Source organism: Eurytemora carolleeae, unplaced genomic scaffold (assembly GCF_000591075.1).
Source record: "Eurytemora carolleeae unplaced genomic scaffold, Eaff_2.0 scaffold421, whole genome shotgun sequence".
In the NCBI taxonomy this organism is placed as follows: domain Eukaryota; kingdom Metazoa; phylum Arthropoda; class Copepoda; order Calanoida; family Temoridae; genus Eurytemora; species Eurytemora carolleeae.
In genome coordinates this window covers 211,671-233,686 of record NW_019396311.1, presented here as the reverse complement: position 1 = coordinate 233,686, position 22,016 = coordinate 211,671, and the positions used below count along the sequence as shown (strand labels likewise).

At 31.8% G+C, this 22,016-nt stretch overlaps 1 protein-coding gene across 1 annotated transcript; it reads left to right on the top strand.

Moving 5' to 3' along the window:
• The first annotated feature begins 5,354 nt into the window (after positions 1-5,354).
• On the top strand, positions 5,355-20,019 carry LOC111700699 (lachesin). The gene is made up of 9 exons (XM_023471704.1): positions 5,355-5,369; positions 5,640-5,746; positions 6,064-6,138; positions 6,449-6,542; positions 7,704-7,759; positions 13,291-13,354; positions 16,640-16,723; positions 18,280-18,393; positions 19,826-20,019. The coding sequence occupies exons 1-9, from the start codon at positions 5,355-5,357 to the stop codon at positions 19,916-19,918; spliced, it is 702 nt and encodes a 233-aa protein (XP_023327472.1). The 3' UTR covers positions 19,919-20,019.
• Positions 20,020-22,016: the final 1,997 nt, after the last annotated feature.

The window sequence follows — 22,016 nt, the reverse complement described above, 5'->3', positions numbered from 1 at the left end:
AATCAATGAAGAAGTTGGAAAAGGTGATGGAATTGTTGAAACTGACACCTCAGACACCTCCGACACCTCAGACACCTTAACCCCAGGGGAAGGAGGCAGTTGTGGAGCGGGAGGATATTTCGGAGCAAGAGGAGATGCTGGAGGGGGACGAGGAGATTGTCAGCCATTACATTTGCAGCTCCAGGAGTAGCCGAGGTATAGCTTGTTAGCTCCAGGAGTAGCTAAGGTTTAGCTTATTAGCTCCAGGAGTAGTTGAGGTTTAGCTTATTAGCGCTAGGGGTGGCTGAGGTTTAGCTTATTAGCTTCAGGAGTAGCCGAGGTTTAGCTTATTAGCTTCAGGAGTAGCCGAGGTTTAGCTTATTAGCTTCAGGAGTAGCCGAGGTTTAGCTTATTAGCTCCAGGAGTAGCCGAGGTTTAACTTATTAGCTCCAGGAATAGCTGAGGTTTAGCTTATTAGCTCCAGGAGTAGCTGAGGTACAGCTTATTAGCTCCAGGAGTAGCCAAGGTTTAGCTTATTAGCTCCAGGAGTAGCTGTGTAGCTGATTAGCTTCTGGAGTAGCAGTGTAGCTGATTAGCTCTGGGAGTATCTGTATAGCTGATTAGCTCCGGGAGTAGCTGTGTAGCTCATTAGCTCCGGGAGTAGCATAGCTGATTAGCTCTGGGAGTAGCAGTGTAGCTGATTATCTCCGGGAGTAGCAGTGTAGCTGATTAGCTCCAGGAGTGGCTGTATAGCTAGTTAGCTTCTGGAGTATCTGTATAGCTGATTATCTCCGGGAGTAGCTGTGTAGCTCATTAGCTCTGGGAGTAGTTGTGTGATTTGGATGTTTCTGAAGGCCTCCTCTGCATTAAGGAACCACAGGTCGGGGTCCTCTGTCCAGAAATCCGGGAGCTTGACGGAGACTTTGGCTACAAACTCGGTTGGAGTTTCTTTTCGGTCGGTCATGATGCTCAGATGTATCACTTAATGTTCAAAGTTCAAGAAAATCACGAAACTGGATAGCGTTTAACTGTATGTTCAAAGTCAGGGGTCACCAATATAGAGGACGTGGGTCAGACTCTAATAAAAACGCATAAATAACTTCCAGTATATATATATATTTCTTATAACTTATTACTAGAGGGTTCAGAACTCTATCTATCTATCTATCTATCTATATATCTATCTATCTATCTATCTATCTATTTATCTATATATATCTATATATATACTTTGTTTGTCTATTTGGGTGTCTGTCTGTTTGTTTGTATCCAATAAACGTCAAAACGGCTAAACAGATTGGACCCAATTTTTTTGTGGGACATCACAGGACCCCAGAGAAAACATATGATCGAATTTTTAAAGATTTACCTCTAACAAAATTCGATTTTTGACAATTTTAAAAATCTATGAAATTTCGTTATAAAATCCGCGAAATTTTTTGTTTGTTTTTGTTTAGTATTTACCTCTATCTATCTATCTAGGGAGGAAAGAGGACAAAGCTATGAGTATCTACCTCTATCTACTGGGAAAACGTTAGCTGTTAGAGACCCTAGATTTAAACTTGTGTAAGTAAAAGGGACAGTTAGCGAAATATCAAATCCAATCATAAACAAATCGGAGTATAGCCAGATGATTTTGCTAAAGACTTTAATAATTTTCTTTTCTGTGTCTATATATGATAGACATTTTTTAATTTCTGTCTGAATTCCGTAAGTAAAAGAATTTGCAACGGCAAAACCTACTCGTCTTGTGTCTTTGTCACCAAGCTTAACATATTTTATCTTAAGTTTTCTTCTTTATATTCAAGTGTCCCATCAATCCAAGCTTTGTTCAAATAACAAATATTAGTTGTCCTAAAACTTTCTTTGTAATCAGCTAATTTATAGTTGAATTTATTCAAGTCGTCAAGGACCGACTCCATCGAAAAAGTTTAAGATTTAATGAGACAAAAATATACAGATTTTACTAAGATTTAGTAAGAAAAAAATATCCAGATTTGACTAAGATTTAGTGAGACAAAAATATCCAGATTTGAATAAGATTTAGTAAGACAAAAATATCCGGATTTGACTAAGATTTTCTGAAACAAAAATATCTAGATTTTACTAAGATTTAGTGAGACAAAAATATCCAGATTTGACTAAGATTTAGTAAGACAAAAATATCCAGATTTGACTAAGGTTTAATAAGACAAAAATATCCAGATTTGACTAAGATTTTGTGAGGCAAAAATATCCAGATTTGGCTAAGATTTAGTAAGACAAAAATATCCAGATTTGACTAAGATTTTGTGAAACAAAAATATCTAAATTTGACTAAGATTTTGTGAGACAAAAATATTCAGATTTGACTAAGACTTTGTAAGACAAAAATATCCAGATTTGACTAAGATTTTTTGAAACAAAAATATCTAAATTTGACCAAGATTTTGTGAGACAAAAATATCCAGATTTAAGATTGAGAAAGCAAAAAAAGAAAAAAATATTTAAGAAAACTTCCTGAATGATTTTCGAACTTTTTTTTGTTGTTTAAAGGGAGCGACCGGCAAGAGAAAAGGTAGTTTATTGCTTTATTTTTTGTGACATAGTTCGTCGTCGTTTTTAAATAATTTTTTAAAAATCGACGCTAAAAATGTATCCTCTAACACTAAACAGTACAGGACCACTTTAATCTACGTCTTTACAGTCTAGTCTGATTTAAAAAATTCTTAAGGAACTTTTACTTTTTGTTTAATCTTTTCAAATTACTATTTTGTTAAAAATCAAAATACTAGTTTTAATTTGAATTGGTGCTATCTGCACATATCTATTCCTTTCACATTTCACTAAATTAATTAAAAGTTTAAATTAAGTTTTACCGTTTATTAAGTAAAACTGAAAATATTTTGATGGAAAATCAGATTTAAGATAAATCACGTTTCATTTACTCCTCTGTATGCCGAATCCATTAGCGCCTGATCCAATCAGGGTTCAGTCATGTGTTTGTTGTCTATTCTGAAGCAATAGAAATAGTATAGCTGTAACATCTATCGTTCTATCTATCTCATTATCCAATCAGAGTTATGAATCCTTCAGTCGGCGCTATCAGTAAATGGAAATATGTACTTCTACTGAAACTATAGTGCATTGGATACAAGGATACAAAGGATGATACTAAAATAACGACCTAAATCTCTTTAAATTTAACGATTTAATCTTAGGCTTATGCCCTAAATATAGGCTTTTTTTAAACAAAAAATACTGACAAAATTCCGTACAGTCGTCTCTTAAGTCTTTTTGGGTTGCTCTGCATTACACAGTCTTCCACCATTTAAAAGTAGAGTAGCAACCTTGCGATGTATAATCGTTATTCTACCTCTTCTTGGACAACTATTAATTGTACATAGAAAATTCAGTACGGTACATGTGAATTCGTCGTGCACTAGAGCTTGTGCTGGAACAAAACAAACACATGGTTAAAGCTTAAATAAATGTAAATAATTATCTAATCTCACCTTCCATCGGCTGTTGATAAAAGCATGCAGGGTGTTCCGAAAAACCTGAAGTGGTAGCTAGTGCATCGATTTTGACCTAATATTAACGATTTGTACATTATTGTTATCTATTCAAAGTTTCTGATTGAAAACTAGAGACATCCATCATCTTTGTTGAAAATCAGAGCTTTGCTTTTGACATCAAGGATGTTTTTCTTTATCTGCTCTTTCTTCCAATGTTTTGTTCTCTAGCTGGTGCACGGTTGTAGGAGAATGACAAATCTTTTAAATTCTAGATTAACTTTTCAGTTCAAAATTGCTTAACTATTGACTACGATACGATTCCTTATCTTATTTGAAATAAAGCTGAGCTCAAAGTTCTGGTCTCAAATAAGCAAGTTAAAAGCATAGAAGATATTTTATTTATCTTTGAAACTGACACAATATAAATCCTTAAAAACTAAGTACTAGGGAGAACATACATGAATACGAGCCTACAGAGTAAAAGAATCAATCTAAAAGAACTAAGCTAAACTTGGAAATAGAAAAGGGGAGCAAAAGCAAAAAGTAATAAAGAAAACTTTAAAACCTGAATAGGCGGAATCACACGCAGTTTCACTCTGGAGAAATTTCTGTTATGAACTCAGACTTGGGGAGAAATCAAGCCCCTTTTTATACTCCCAAGGGAGCAGGAACTGCGTGCGATAATTGGACTATTCAGATTTTGATTGGTTATTTATATTTATAATGATACATAATTGGGTAGTAAGGGTTCCTATTGGTGGGGATAAAAGAGTTGGGTGTCTTTTTGATTATCTTAATTATAATAATTGCGTTGCATGAGATCTGATTGGCTCTAACAGAGAAGAGGGGTTCAAAGAGAGGGGGACAAATTTCACCATGGAGTAATTATAACTCGTTTAGTTCTAGAACTTTCGGTTTAAAACAACATAATACGGGTAAAAACAGACGCTTCAAAATTATGAAAAGAAGGGGACGTATCTCCCCCTACGGTAATTATAAATAATTAACTTTAGGAATGTGGTAGAACTATGGATACATACATACACGGTTTACTTAGTCTGTGGGTTTAAACTTACTTTTAGGTTTAAGATTACTCCATAAATATAAATCCCAAGGATTGAGGTTTCTAGATCTAGCAGGGCAATCCCTTCCTTTTCATCAGAGGAATAAACTTGAATAAGGTGTGAAACGAGAATGATGGATGAAGAGAATGACGGCTCTAGTTTACTACATTCAATCAGAAATTTTCAGTAGACATCAATGATATCCAAAATTGTCAATAATGGTCCGAAATTGTCAATAATGGTCCGAAATTGTCAATAATGATCCGAAATTGTCAATAATGGTCCGAAATTGTGAATAATGGTCCGAAATTGTCAATAATGGTCCGAAATTGTCAATAATGGTCCGAAATTGAAGCGTTTTAGCCACCAGTCCAGGTTTTTCAATGACACCCTGTATATTCTAACAAATTTGACCAAACCTAATTTTTTATGCATATTTTCCATCTTGAATAATTTTAGGTATGATGCTTCAAGTTCCGCATATACTCTATCAATCACCGATATACAGGTCAGCCGGTCTTCACATTCAAACCTTTTTTCTTTATGCCTCTGTCATGCATTACTTTTTTTTCTTGAAATATTTGATCATATATTTGGATATAACATATGCTTGATGTCACGATTTTTAAGTTTATGTAACCCAGGGTTCAGTTTAACCAATATCATAAAAGTATTGTAAAATCTGATACACTTCTACATTATACAAGATACATATATATATAGCGGAGGGGTTGGGGGGAGGTTATTGAAGACGACCAAAAATAAACAGTGCACAATTAATATGGAAATAATCTCGTTAATGGGAAAAATTACAATGTTTTCATACCGGGTGAACTTAAAGAGAAACAATAACTTTAATTTCCTTTAAAAATCTTCTAAACTGATGTCGAAGCAGATTGATAATGATTGATTTATTTAGAATTAGTTCAGCCTGTCTTTATCTATCTTTCTATCCATCTATCTAGCTATCTTTCTATCTATCTATCTATCTTTCGATCTATCTATCGATTTATCTATCTATCTATCTATCTATCTATCTATCTATCTATCTATCTATCTATCTATCTATCTATCTATCTATCTATCTATCTATCTATAGGTCCGGCTACCAGCTGAGATACACTCTAACCAGACCTCTGAGCAAACTGTAGTGGAAGGAGAAGATATAGTTCTTAACTGTCCAGCTACTGGTTATCCTCATCCTAGGTATCATTCATTCATTCACTCTTTCAGCCGTCTTATCCTCATCCTAGGTATCATTCATTCATTCACTCATTAGCCGAGCTACTGGTTATCCTCATCCTAGGTATCATTCATCCTTTTACTCATTCCGCCGTCTATTTTTTCCCACTTATATAATTTAGATCTTTTTCTGCATTTATTCATTTATTTTTTTTCCTTTATTTCATTTATTTATTCAGTCAATTCATCCTTATATCCCTTTTATCTATTTATCTTTTATTTTATTTATCTATTTATTTATCTATCTCTCTATCTTTTTTATCTCTATATCTATTAATTAGGGTAGAATGGAGAAGAAAGGATAGAAAAGTTCTGCCCGATACCTCATCAGTTAAACTGTACGGAGAAACACTGCAGTAAGTGAAAAGTTTTTTTCTGACATTTTTTTTTAATAGTTTCCATTTTTTGCGCTCTTTTGGGGTTTTGATTATTTATTGTCTCTATATCTATTAATTTAAAAATTTTTTGAGCTTTATAAGTTTACAATGCAATGCGTTGTTATTGGCAAGTTTTAATTTTTTCACAGGGGCATTTATTTTACGTGTATACTTATTACACAATTTTTTCTCTTATTTTAGACTACTTACTATTTACTGTGAAAAATGATTTCCTGGAGAGGGTGATTTTCACCAAAATGAACACCCCTTATCTTGTATTTGATTTCAGGATAGATAGTGTGAGGAGAGAAGATAGGGGTGAATATTCTTGCACTGCAGATAATCAAGTTTCTGCCCCTGTATCAAAACATTTTACTCTCAAGGTATAGCCCGAATGTTAAGACAGAGTATCGTCATAAAAACCCGGTATCGGAACCAGGGTTAGGACAATTTTCTTATCAATTTTTTGGTTCAAAATATTTTTATATGATTAGTATTATTGTTTTTTAATTCTTACATTAAAATCTTAGGAGTTTCATTCACCAATACTCTCTTAAAGGGACTGTAAAGGAAAAATGAAAGGGGGTATAGACTGAAAGCTAATCACTTTAGCTCTTGATCGCGACCCATGAAAGTTATATCTGATGTTCCTATCTCGAGAAACTGATTTACAACTTTGTCAAATTTATACGAAAATTAATATATATACAATTTTGTATAAAAGTAGTGGGTTTAAAAAGATCAAATTCAGCAAATATGCAACCAATCTGAAAACGATGATATCCCAGAGAAAGCCAATTGTAACTTACGCTTACTCCAATTCTAATTTTATATTTGTTATTTCTATTTTTAATAGATTTAATTCATAATATTATTTATATAAGTCCGTATTACTTGACCAGAAATTCCACCAATGGCAGTGCAGTAAAGTGGTCACGTGACCAGTATACTGCTCTGCCATTGGTGATAGTTCTGGTCACGTGATTTAAGTTTCAGATTTTCAAAATTTTACATGTATGAATTTTTGAATAATTTTAACACAGTTTTATATCACTTTCTCGAGACAGGAACATCAGATATAACTTTCATGGGTCGCGATCAAGAGCAAAAGTGATTAGCTTTCAGCCTATACCCCCTTTCATTTTTCCTTTACAGTCCCTTTAAGGTTCCGCCTTTTGGTAACTGTTACAGTTTTTACCGTGTACATCAGTACTAATCTTTTAACTGGTTTTCTATCAACTTTTATCTTTTAGTTGTTGCTCTTTAATTCACCAATCAAACAAAATATTGATCTCAATGTTTATGTGAAATTTATTTCTGAGCAGTATTATTGCTTTTACAAAATAAATGTGAAATGTCTCCAAACTGTTCTTAATTATTTGTTCTGAGAAAAAATATTACAACATTGTTTTAAAGATTTTTTCAGATCAGCATTTTACTATTTTGTATTTTTGCGTGGAAATACGTTAAAATTTTGTTTAAAATTCTTCTTTATTCAAATATCTTCCTAAAAATTTCTTTATGATTATTTATTGATTTTTTAGGTTAGATTTGGACCTAGAATATCTGTTCCTAGACCTAGAGTTCATCAGGCACTCAGGTAATTTATTGTAGATATAAAGTTGTAATCTCTGTTTGTTTGTCTGGTCATAACTCAAAACACCCTGGACAGATTTGCTTTAAATTTTGATTAGGGTACTCGGGAGACCCACGGGAATGTTCTCAGCTTAGTTTTAAGATTCTTTATTGAGTGGGTTGACTTTAAAAGCAAAAAATTAGTTTCCCGGTAAAATCGTTTAAGTGCGGGTAAACGGCGGGAGTAACTTTTAGTAACCAGGGCAGCGCTGGGTTCCCAGGCTAGTTTAAAATAAAAGACAGAAATTCATCGCACTTTTTAAAATGGAATTCTATCCACATGGAAAACAGATAAATTCCACAAAAGAAGTTTTGTAAATCCGCAATTTCAGTTTAGATTGGAAAAAGCAACAAGGTTTGTGTATAGAATACAGAATACTAAAACAATATATCTAAATAAACACGATTCAACAAGGTTTGTGTATAGAATACAGAATACTGAAACAATATATCTAAATAAACACGATTCAACAAATTGTATTGCAGCTGTATCGGAAAATACTTGGAAGAGAAAAACAAAAATTAAAATTGAATATTTAGGTTTTTAGAATTTCAATTCTTATGCTGTGACCGCTATGATTTTGTATATTTGTGTTACATTAATAACAAAGTTGTGTATTTCGGGTTAAAATCAACATTATATAGAACTTCCATTGAGAGTCAAAATTGTCCATATATCCAGATAAACTAGTTTTTTGAGAAGAGGAGGACAGTTTTATAATATTTAAAGGAATCTAGGCTTTTAGGCAAAGATAATAGAATATATATTAGAGGGGAATTTACTAGAAAAAAGTGTAAAACGGCCATTTAGTTGTACTGTTTCCATACTGCAGGTGTACTTCACATATTTATGCTATATAACCTTTTGGGTCCTGGAATATCATTTTATAGAAAATCTAAAATTAATATTAAAAGAAAACCAAATTATGAAATTGGCTGGTTTCATAATTGACCAATAATCATTTCACATAGACTCTATGCATTTCATTTTACAAACGATGATTTAAAAATTTCGAAATTGAAATGGATAGTCTATGGAAAATACTGTATTAATGTACTCTACTGCATATAATTTGTGAACATTTACATGATTTGTAAATGTGAACTCCCTTTCAGGCTTAAAAAATTTATACCGAGAGATTCTCTAAATTCCCCTCTAATATATATTCTATTCTCTTTGCATTTTAGGGCGTTTTAGGTTCATCTTCTATTTCAACTTTAAATTGTTGCTCTTTGTGTGTTTTCTCGTTGTAAATTGTAAAACAATAAGAAACATAAAATTACAGGATTTTTTTTTCGATAATTTTTCTTATTTTTACAAAAATTGTAATGTTATGTGGCGAATTTTCCCCGGGGTCATGTGAGGTCCCACACAAAATTTGGGCCCAACCGGTTCATCTGTTTTGAGGTTTATTGGATACAAATAGACAAACAGACAGGAAACCAGTAAAGTACATTATATAAATGGAATGTAATTCTTGAGTGCTTGATCTGAATCATGAATCAAAACTTGAATATTTACATAGAAACTTATTCAAACATTTTCCTGTTTGGTGATTAGCAGAATCTAGAATTATTTGTTTTTAGCTTTACTAGGAAAAATGGAGAAAGAACTCTGGAATATTTAAGATGGACTTAAATATAATTGAAAATCAATCAAAGAAAAAAATTCAAAAAAATATCTAAAAGCAAAAGCTTTGTCGTTTTTTATGATGTCTGTTTTGAAGATTTAAACAATTTTAAGCACTCTTTTTTATGTTAACCAAAGTCCACATTTTATAGATATTCAACAATTTATTTGAAATGTACTATCTATTTGAAATGTACTACCTATTTGAAATGCACTACATATTTAAAATGTACTACCTATTTGAAGTGTACTACCTTTTTGAAATGTACTACCTATTTGAAATGTACTACCTATTTGAAATGCACTACCTATTTGAAATGTACTTCCTATTTGAAATATACCACCTTTTTGAAATGTACTACATATTTAAAATGTACTACCTATTTGAAATGTACTACCTTTTTGAAATGTACTATCTATTTGAAATGTACTACCTATTTGAAATGTACTACCTATTCGAAATGTACTACCTATTTGAAATGTACTACATATTTAAAATGTACTACCTATTTGAAATGTACTACCTTTTTGAAATGTACTACCTATTTGAAACTTACTATCTACTTGAAATGTTCTACCTATTTGAAATGTACTACCTATTTGAAATGTAATACCTATTTGAAATGTACTACCTATTTGAAATGTACTACCTATTTAAAATGTACTACCTTATGGCGATCACCATCGAATTCGATTCGACGTTAGCCTAAACCCCTTTCATTTTTTGCGAACACTCTCTTTAAGCTCATCCGAATTGTTCAAATATTCCTTTCAGACGCTTTGCGCCACTTTTTCCATTATTTAGTTTTATGTTTGGCTTTCTAATTGAACTTTGCGTTTTTGTTCTAACTCATGAAACTAAAAATTGTTTAGATTTGTCTGTTTTCTATATTGGATTTCCCATTTTTTTAACACAGATTTGTTAGGGATTAGACCGTTCAAAAATTCAAGATGGAGATGTTAAGTCATACAAAATATTTAAATATTTCGGCAAAGATGGCAATGTCCGGTTTATACCTTATATATGTCCTTTATGCTTTTTCTGATCAAGTATGAATTAGAAATCTATGTTTTGGTTTCTTTAAACTGTTTATTTTCATTTGCAGTTTCTCTGCAAAAGTCAATTTCGCATTCTCATCAGAAGCAATGTAAAAATTCAAAGAAATAAACCCCTTTTGACTCAGAAAAACGACATTTTTTACCCAGATTAAGTTTTTAAGGGTACCGTTGTAAATTGGACATTGCCGTCTTTGCATGGAGGTTCACTTGAAGGTAAGCTTACAGTCCCTTTAATAAGATACTTTTACCCCCACTCCTTCATTGCAAAAATATCTTTAAAGTAAAGCATCCCCAAAAATCTCATTTTTCTATCAGGCAAGAATAAAACGCGTATCATAATCCCTGGGAAAATCCAAATTCAATTTAAATTTTGAAACTTGAAAGTTTTAAAATTTCTTTACAGTTAATCTTTAATGAGGAGAGGATATATAAAATATTAAAAAGAAAGGAGACTTTAAGAAGAATTTTTAATTTCTACGTTGTGTTGCTTACACAATTTAAAATTGCGTTTGTGTAATTCAAGATAACTTTTATTTGTGTAATTCGGGATTACATTTCTTTGTGTAATTCGGGATTTCATTTATTTGTGTAATTCGGGATTACAATTCTTTGTGTAATTTGGGATTACATTTATCGGTGTAATTCGGGATTACATTTCTTTGTGTAATTCGGGATTTCATTTATTTGTGTAATTCAGAATTACATTTATTGGTGTAATTCAGGGATTACATTTATTTTTGTAATTCGGGATTACATTTATTGGTGTAATTCGGGATTACATTTATTTGTGTAATTCGGGATTACATTTATTTGTGTAATTCGGGATTACATTTATTTGTGTAATTCGGGATTACATTTATTTGTGTAATTCGGGATTACATTTATTTGTGTAATTCGGGATTACATTTCTTTGTGTAACTCGGGATTACATTTCTTTGCGTAATTCGGGATTTCATTTATTTGTGTAATTCGGGATTACATTTATTTGTGTAATTCGGGATTTCATTTATTTGTGTAATTAATTCGGGATTTTTGTGTAATTCGGGATTACATTTATTTGTGTAATTCGGGATTACATTTACAAAAAGTTTGTTTTGTAGTTTTAAATATTTTAGCTTGCAATATTTCGGATAAATTTACTAACTTAATTTAAGATAACGTTTCCTCCATAACTTAGGATTCCTTTGCTTACATGTAATTTATGATACCTTTGCGTGCAAATTTATGATACCTTTAAGCCTGCAAATTTAAAATAGCTTTAAGTCTGTAAATTTAAAATACCTTTGCCTGCAAATTTAAGATAGTTTTGCCTGCACATTTAAGATAATTTTGCCTGCAAATTTAAGATACCTCTCCTCCAAATATAAGATACCTTTAAGCCTGCAAATTTAAAATACCTTTGCCTGCAAATCTAAGATACCTTTGCCTTCAAATTTAAGATAACTTCGCCTTCAAATTTAAGATAACTTTGCCGGCAAATCTAAGATACCTTTGCCTGCAAATTTAAAATACCTTTGCCTGCAAATTTAGGATACCTTTGCCTGCAATTTTAAGATACCTTTGCCTGCAAATTTAAGATAACTTTGCATGCAATTTTAAGATACCTTTGCCGGCAAATTTAAGATAACTTTGCCGGCAAATTTAAGATACCTTTGCTTTCAAATTTAAGATACCTTTGGCTGCAAATTTAAGATACCTTTGCCGGCAAATTTAAGATACCTTTGCTTTCAAATTTAAGATACCTTTGGCTGCAAATTTAAGATACCTTTGGTAAAGTGATTTAAGAAAACTTTATTTGGTAATTTTAGGACTAGGAATTTTGTTTTTAATTTGAAATAGAAGAACTATGCCTCCGAATATTCAGATTTTCTACAATTTTTGGAAATCCACAAAGGAAAACAGAAAATCTGCAAAATCTGAAACTTTTGATAATGTGCAAGGTAAAATAGAAAAGTTGAGCTGAAACTATAGCACCACCCCGGAAATCTTTTTTTCTACAACATCCTAATATGAGCTCTTCATAGTTTGTAGTGACAGAAACTGTAAATGTCCAAATATTGAGTTCTCTTTAAAAAGGGAGAGACCGGCTAGACATCGTCGTGGAACAAAAAGTGCAATATTATAGAGTAAAAATTTAGGATTCATTTGATAACAGTCAGCTGAAGAAACTTTTGTTTACAATTGTTAAATAACATTTTAAACGACATTTTATAGAATTCTGCGAGTAAAATTATAGAAACAGCAAATGTAATGATGATAATGGAATAATAGAACCTACGGTTCTACTATGGCTTTTATCGATAATTTCTTTTAAAAAATATGTTTCAAAAAGTAAATTAGATTATATGAAATTTTTGGACATGTTTTGTCCGGATTATTAAGTAATTATAAATGTTTTCTTCTGTTAACTAAAACAACTGGTAAAATATCACCAACGACTGTACGCTACCTGTACACCGTAAACTGTACGACTGTACGCTAACTGTACACCATAAACCAACGACTGTACGCTAACTGTACACCGTAAACCAACGACTGTACGCTAACTGTACACCGTAAAAATAGAAGTGAATCTTTTTCTACAAAAGTGCACTCTCACCTCACCAACTCTTGCTGCCGGTCTCTCCCTTTAAATCTAACTCTGCATATTTAATATTTAGTCCAAATTCCTTGGAATCAAATTTAAGAATTTTAACAATAATTTTTAAGACCAAATTTATCGGGATAAGATGAAACTTATAAAATCCTTTTTTGTGGCGAAGCCCAGCAAATGTTTGTAAAATGTTAAAATCTTATTTTATTTTTAGTCATGGTGTATCTCTGGTCTGTGATATTGAAGCCTACCCTGCCCCTGCAATAACATGGACAAAGGAATTAACAGATTTTAAGAGCCAATTATTTAAGTAACCCTCCATTTATGAATTGGTATGTCCGATTCACAGCGCTTCACTTTAAACCTTCGGCTCAAGAATGAATGAGATATAATTGTTTTCCATCTGAAAATGTAAAATGCCAAATTGTGGTCTCTCTGTCGGTACTTTTACTTCTTTTAAAACATATAAACGACGATATGTTCCTAATTATTACTCAGAAAAACGTGTAAAGTTCAAAACGAAATTATGTTTACATGTAGTAAACGCCTACTCCATAACAATTGCTTGTACCAGTATCTATCCAGGTACAGTCTAGTTTCACTTAGTTATCAATGTTTAACCAGGATACAATCCAGTTAGCTACCGATATCAATCGCAACTATCGATCCCAAATTGAAGGGGACGATCCTTAACCTGTTTATCAAAACAGGGAACCACGCAAATGCGATCCCTGCTCCATCAACGCCACTACTAATAGGCGTGATCTCGTCAGCTATCGATATCAATCGTAAGCTAGTCACAATCGATCCCAAATTAAAGGGCCTCAACTTGTTAAGCAAAGCAGAGAACTACACGAATTTGATCCACGCTCTGTCAACGCCACTACCAATGGGAGCGATCTTGTCAGCTATCGATATTAATCGGAAGCTAGTCACAATCGATCCCAAATTACAAGGGACGATTCTCAACCTGTTTATCAAAACAGAGAACGATTACTATCTCGTAGTAAACAATACGGAGTTTCTATATTAACTCACTTTATTTAGATATCTTATGTTACAAGTTAAAGTGAATTGACGTATAATTACAAGTTTATTGTACGTATTGATAAGATTAGCGAGGATAGATATAACGTAGTTAAGCTATCTTTACGCATGTTTACAGCGTAGTTATAGATTAATGTGGCGTATTTAAAGGATTAAATCGAATAGGTATGAACGTAATCACAATGCATGTTTTAATCATATTAAGTAGCTCATTTTTAATATATATATATATATATATATATGTGGGTATGCTCAGTTCAACAAATATGGGGTTTGCTACGATATTTGCTACATACAGTTCCAATAACCGCCTATACCAATTGGGCTATTTTTGTCTTATGTAGAAGTTTTATAGAAGTTAAGCAAAAACTATCCGTACTTTATATTTTACATAATAATGCTATAATACATACGGCTAATTTTACATTATAGAACACCTATTGTAATGAATGATAAAGTACACAAAATTTCATTAATAGTTATAAAAAACATGGTTGGAAAGATTTATTAAATACATAAATATTGCAAGAAAAAAATGAAGGCAAAAAATGTTTTCCAATCAAACTGTCTTTTCCATCCTTTCGCGTAATTAATCGAAAACAGGTCTCATTAAGTTTTAAAGTTATAAAAGAAATATTTTTTAACTTTTGTAGAGTGACTGAAAGAAAAGAGTTATTTTATAAACCTTAGAGTATAAATAAGAAAGGGAAAGGTTAATCAAAATCATATACTCTAAAAATGCATCAGTTTGTTTACTAATTTAAATATATATGTTGATTCAGAGCTATTATTAAAACTTTCCAGGTTGAGTAATGCTNATCGATTGAAAACTTTAAATTTCGTTTAAGTTTTGCTTCACTTTTTAGTATTATTAATACAAGCTGATAATTGATAATGTTTAAAGGGCACCATGTAGAAATTTACAATGATACTTTCATCTGATCAAGGCCGAGTAAGATATCTGTCTTTTTTAAATGGAAAAATTATCATTTTAAATTTGGTTATCATTAAAAGTGACTTTCGGATTTAAACAACTGCGACGGTGCAAGAAATTGTCAGAATTCAGCATGTACTAAGTAAAGAAAACAAGTTACCTAAGTCTGACATCACAGCCCAAAACTTAAGACAGGGTATCATTATGAAAACCAGTTTTAAAACCCGGGTTTTACGAATGGGGTTAGACAGTTCTGTGGATATCAATATTTTTGTTATGAAATTGTTTTTCATATTCTTCATTTTCATTGAATTTCTTAAATCAAAATCTACACAAATGTTAAGAGTCCAAAAAGGAAACTCAAGAGTTTCGTTCTACGATACTCTTTTAAATTTCGGGCTCTGACATTGTTGAGTTTACGGGTACAGTCTCTTTAACAATTTATAAAAATGTTCATCTATCAAGTTGGCAGGGAGCGATACGTTGGCTGGAAAATATAAATAAACTTAAATCTTTCATCTAAAGAAGTATCATCAATGCATGTCAATGAAGATATTGAAATATTTCTGCAAAAAACAACATTAGAATCGTTTATTTTAGTAAATTACAGTTTAGTCCTGTGATAAATTGATACATTTTTAAAACCTTGGACCTATCTGATTTGGCAGAATTCATACAGTGATAACCAAAAAACTTCGGAATAAAAAGACGACTTTTCGACAAAAAAAAATACTTTAAATAGGCTAATGAGCATTGGACATCGCTGTTTTGTAGTGGGAAAGACCCATTTCAATTAAATGGTGATTTAATCAGTGACTAGTATTTGCTTTGTAACACCAACAAATTCACCTAAGTATTGTTATAAAGTCGTCTTCCTATTTCAGAGTTTTCTGGTTATCACTGTAGTTTAAAATATAAAAGGTCTAAGAGGTATAAAAGGTTGCAAAGGTATAAAGATTAGGAAAATAAGAGTCCATTTGTAAAATTTCCATTTAAAAAATGTCCTTTTTGTAAAATTTCCATGTATTAAATGATCATCTATAAAATGTCCATCTATAAAATGTCCATCTATAAAATGTCCATCTATAAAATTTCCATCTATAAAATGTCCATCTATAAAATGTCCATTTGTGAAATATCCATCTATAAAATGTCCATCTATAAAATGTCCATCTATAAAATTTCCATCTATGAAATGTCTTTTTATAAAATGACCATCTATAAAATGTCCATCTATAAAATGACCATCTATAAAATGTCCATCTATAAAATATCCATCTATAAAATGTCCATCTATAAAATGTCCATCTATGAAATGTCCATCTATGAAATGTCCATCTATAAAATGTCCATCTATAAAATGTCCAATCTATAAAATGTCCATCTATAAAATGTCCATCTATGAAATGTCCATCTATGAAATGTCCATCTATAAAATGTCCATTTGTGAAATATCCATCTATAAAATGTCCATCTATGAAATGTCCATCTATGAAATGTCCATCTATAAAGTGAACCATCTATAAAATGTCTCAACCCCCCAATATGTCGTCTTTATATTTAAAGAATCTGGTTAATATAGAATGGTGTGAGTATTGTAAATGAGGAGAACTATTTTGTTGTTCATTTTTCACGAGGAGACACTCTCACTGCATCTACTGTAAAGGTTGGTTAATGTATATATTACGTCAAGTTAAAGTAAATTGCACAAATGATACACATCTTAGATGTTTTACGCAAAAGTAAGAGATAAACATATCACGCACCTCTGCCCCTTTAGTAATAGTAAATTCAACCTATATAAAGCGTAAAGTCTGACCGCGTCAATCTTGTTGCACCGGCTAGTCCTGTCCATAGAGCTTGTTACAGTACAAACTGGGACTGGAAAGGTTGACCCGGCACGGAAATTCAAATGTACTACGGCTGCCCGTGAAATGTATTCGGTAACATACATAATATAATCTTCTCTCTCCAATAAGAGGAGTTATAATTTAAAACATATAAACATATAATATTACGTGTAATTTAATTTAGCTTAACGTGTTACTGCTGTTTTTTGCCAAAATAGCATTCGTTCGTCAATATTGAAAGGCGTATTTCGTTCGTTTAAACAAATTGATTTCGTTCGTAATCAGAACTATCGTTCAGTGAAATCGTCTGTTCAGTAAAATCGTTCGTTTAGTAAAAAACGATCATTTTTCCTAAAGGTTGTTTCAAAAATCGACCGTTAGATGGTTATCATTGATCATGTGGCCGCAGCGCCCGGCCCCCTAGTCTGTCCTAGCTGCAGCAATCGGCCTCCTAACCGCAGCGCTCGGCCCAGAAAATGTCTTGACCTAACTTAACCCTAAAATAATAAAAAATAAATTAATAATTTTGCTGAAATCATGTACAAAATTGATAGGAGGGGGGGGGCCAGGGGGTGGGGGTCCAAAAATCGTTTTCTAGGACAGACCCAATTCGTTTGTTCAGTAAAAAAACGATAGTTTTTTCAAGTTCGTTTGAGCGATTACAGATAATTTGTTTTAAAAAAATGATCGATTTTTATCGCTCTGAATGATCCTGACCGTTCCTCCAACGTTTTCGAACAATTTTGTGCGTTCACGAAAAAGATAAACTGTAAAACTAACTGTAACTATTGCTTTAAAGGTTTAATGTCCTCGCCTTTTCTACAGTTTTCTGGTTCTCACTTTATACATTTTCATATAAACCAAATATAGTGATACTTATATACCTAAATCCCTACCTAAATCTCTACCTTAATCCCTATCTAAATCCCTACCTATATTCTTACATAAATTGCTACCTAACTACTTACCTAAATTCTCACGTAAATTCTTAAATAAATTCTTACCCAAATTCCCACCTAAATTCCTACTTAAATCCCTCTCTTAATCTAAACCTAAATCCTTATTTTAATCCCTACCTAAATCCTTATCTTAATCCCTACCTAAATCTCTACATAAATATCTACCTAAATCCCTCTCTTAATCTATACCTAAATCCTTATTTTAATCCCTACCTAAATCTATACCTAAATTCCTACCTAAATCCATGCCTTAATCTATACCTAAATCCTTAACTAAATCTCTACATAAATCCTTACCTAAATCCCTCCCTTAAAAACCTACATCAAGAATTTCCATATCTTTGCTTTCCAAGTTCAACCAAACGCCAAACGTACCCATATCTATTAATCTAAATAGAATTTTCTTTATTTAGATTGATTACTTAAATCCCGACCACTTTGGTATCTATGAATGCCACGCTTCCAATATTCATGGCGAAGCTACCCAGCGACTTGAACTCATCCAGACTAAAATACCTATACCTGTGGTGAGTACTTTTTAGGGAATCTGATACTACATTATTGATTCACAACTGTGTACCTTTTACTCGATTCTCAGACTCACCAGGGCAAGATGCATTCGAGGCCGAATTTAAAGAATTTGAGCGGCGGCTTAAATTTAAGCCGCGGCTTAAATATGGTTGGTTCCGCTTAAAATTGTATTAAATGTTTCAAGATTTAAGCCGGCGCTGAATTAAAACCGGGTTTTGGCGGATTTAAGCCGCGGCTCAAATTCTTTAAATTCGGCCTCCGGTTTCTTAAATTTCAATTCAATTACGTGTTAGTCTTTAATTCAACTATCTTTAAACGTACGGACTTGTCTTTTCAATTTTTTCGTTTAAAAAGCATCGGCCGACAAAAAAAAAGTATAGAAGAGAAAATGTGAATAAAACATGTTTAATCGGTCCAATTGTGAAGGTCACAGTTCTCTGAACTGAATCAGCGTTGAATCAGCGGCGTATTAATTAATTTACAATTTACATTGACTGTATTGTAAATGCAATATCAAGAGATCCTCCACTTCTAGACTGACATGCCTGAATATCAACGCTATATCTCCTAAAAACCTTTCTTTGTTCAAAAGTAGAGAGTTAGATATCCATGTTTAAATATTGGAAAATTATTATTTTATGTTGTAAGGTATTGCCATCTTTGCATGTAGTGTTAATAATTTAGTAAGCTTAAAATTATAATCAAAAGTTCATTTAGTGGCCAAATTAGTTTAATGTTTAAATTAAGAATATTTAAGGATAGAATATTTTCATTAAAAAGTGAAATGAAGATGTTGGTTTGAGAGGGAGTCTAGTATAAATTATTTTTCTGATTAAATCTTTTGTTGAATTTTCTAAAAATAAAAATGAGTTTGCAGCTTTGCTTAATTAGATTCTTTTTCTTCTGGCTCTTTACCTTTTCTTCTTTATTCTTTTCTGTTCTCCCCTCTTATTAATAACTAGCTGTGGTGGCCGGCGTTGCCCATGGAATAAAAAAAAATTCAAGAATATTTTATAGATAAACCTACAAAAGTGTATTTTAATTCGTTCTCGTTGTAAAAATAGTAAATATTTGCCAAGAGAAAACCTTTTGCTTTTTCTTATATAGAATCATTTTTCAAGACAGTCTTCACCTTGAAGTGTCGCCTGAGCTTGTATAGCCCAGACATGTACATTGTACAATTTAGAATACATTTGTATATAGAATTTGTACAAGCACTTGAATTAAAACTTTAGTTTAAAGGAAGCAATGGAAAATTTCTCATCGAATTTTGCTTAAGAAGTGTAACCTTAGTCTTTTATCCAGTTCTATCAGAGAATTCGATAATTCGAACAGATTCGATTTTTTCGAATTTAAAGTGCACATTTTTTACTTCGCTGTTTTTAAAAAATTTATTTTCTTTTTTCGCTCATTTTATTCTATGTTTAGGCTCATTATGGTTCTGGTGTATCAGCTGTCAATGGTTCTCTTTATTTGTATCTTTTTATCCAGATAGCGGTTAGTTTAACATTTGCACTGTAATATGATGTACCTCTTATACTTAGCGATGGGCAATGTTTTTTAAAATGTTCAGAAAAATACAAAGAAAATTGTTTGGGAAAATTTCAAAAATAAATTTTGCATTTTTACAATTTTAGGAAAAGAATATGATTGTTTTTGAATTAAATAAAAACTATTGAAAACGAAACGATCGTTTGGAAAACGAAAAAATAATTGTATTCCTTTGTTGTAAACGATCGTTGGGTTTTCAATTCTAAAAAATCGGGTTTTGCTTTTTTAAAGCGATATTTTTTTTCTTCAATCAAAGTCGTGTTTAAAAAAGTGAAACGGCCTATCCCTTCTTAGTATTGTAAAATTTAAATTACCCTTCCTATTAAAATATTTTAATTGTATAATTTTTAAGTGAAGCTAAATCAAATTTCGCTGACATTTTTCTTTTTAGATTTTTCAATAAAACATTTGTTTAAACCTATCTCGGAAAATAATTTGAAATATGAATATTTTGAATCTTAGTTCTTTAAGACTTATAATATGATTTAACATACTGTGGTCAGCGTTTATATCAATACTATGAAGACGACTTTTCTATTTAACTTTTGATTTCTTACAAGCTTTTTTCAAATTACAAATTTACAAGTAAACGAAGAGAAGAAGTTAATTGACAGCTTCTCTTTCTTTCCCACCATAGTTTCAGTAGAAGTAAATATTTCCATTTACTGATAGAGCTGATTAAAGGATTCATAACTCTAATTGGATAATGAGATAGATAAAAAGATAGATGTTACCGCCATACTTTTTTTATTGGTTCAGAATAGACAACAAACACATGACTGAACCCTGATTGGATCAGGCGCTAATGGACTCGGCATACAGGAGTGTTCCATGTTTATATGTATCCGTGCTGTTTGAAAGCTTGGTAGAAATCAAAAATTGAATTTAAAAGTCATCTTCATTGTATTGATATATACAACGACGACCGATGTATCTAAAAACGTCATTAAAAAAGTGATGTAAAATATATTTTGTATATGTCCTTTGCACGTTTTGTACTTTTATGCTTATGTAAAGGCATTGTCAGCGTTAATTATTAATTAATTCTTTAAAATTATGTTGACAATCCCTTTTATTTTCTGTATCTTGTGAATCCAGTGAAATAAATTTGAGAAAGAAAATAAGTTTTTTGGTAGAATTTTTAAGGTGCTCTGCGATCCTTTTTTTGTACATTTACCGATAACAAAGAAATATGTTTTATTGAACTGTTAGGAAAAAAATACTTGTAAAAATCCATAAAATGCTAAAAAAAATAAGATTAATGGGAGTGTTAGCGAAAAATTAAAGGGGGTATAGGCTTACGTCGAAAAGTATTCGATAGTGATCGCTACCAATCTTACATCTATCTGTTGCGTCTAAGGAGAAAATGGTAAAACACGACTCATACCGAAGAATGTAGCGTCCATACAAATTCACAAAGTTGCAATTTTTTGACTCGGATCGTAAAAAATTGAATTTAATTCCAAACAAATCTTTCAGATATTACAACCTATAATCATCGAATTTAATTCGATACATTCGTATATAGTTGATACTTCAAAATATATTTTTTCTTATTTATATACAATGCACTTAAAATGACGATTGTTTTGTCTGCTAGGTGTCTCTCCTCGCGTGGAATCATGCAGAAACATCGAGAGCAGAAGCACATGGGGATGAAATGCGTTGAATAAAATTCGATTATTATAGATTGTAATATCTGAATTATTTGTTTCAGATAGATGTAAGATTTTTTTCGCCGTAAGCCTAAACCCCCTTTTATTTTTCGCGAACACGCCCTTTAAACATAAATTTAATCGCCTCAGTACAGCTAAAAACCATTTATCCCAGTGATTGTTAAAAATGCAGGATAATTATTCTTTTTCAAATTAAAAAATTAAAACTTATTGGACATGCATTTTTTATAATTTTTCTCCTTATATCCTTTTTATGTATTTTTCTAAATTGAGAGAAATTCAAGTGTAACGAATTTTAAGGATTTATCATCAAAAAGTGCATCATGGGAACCAGAGGGCTTAACGTTGCAATTATACGCAACACTGCAAAAATGCATTTTTCTGCAACAGAT

Coding starts and splice junctions, on each gene's coding strand:
- LOC111700699 (XM_023471704.1), top strand. Junction 5,747..6,063: donor ACTGGTTATCCTCATCCTAG/GTATCATTCATT, acceptor TCTATTAATTAG/GGTAGAATGGAGAAGAAAGG. Junction 6,543..7,703: donor CAAAACATTTTACTCTCAAG/GTATAGCCCGAA, acceptor TTGATTTTTTAG/GTTAGATTTGGACCTAGAAT.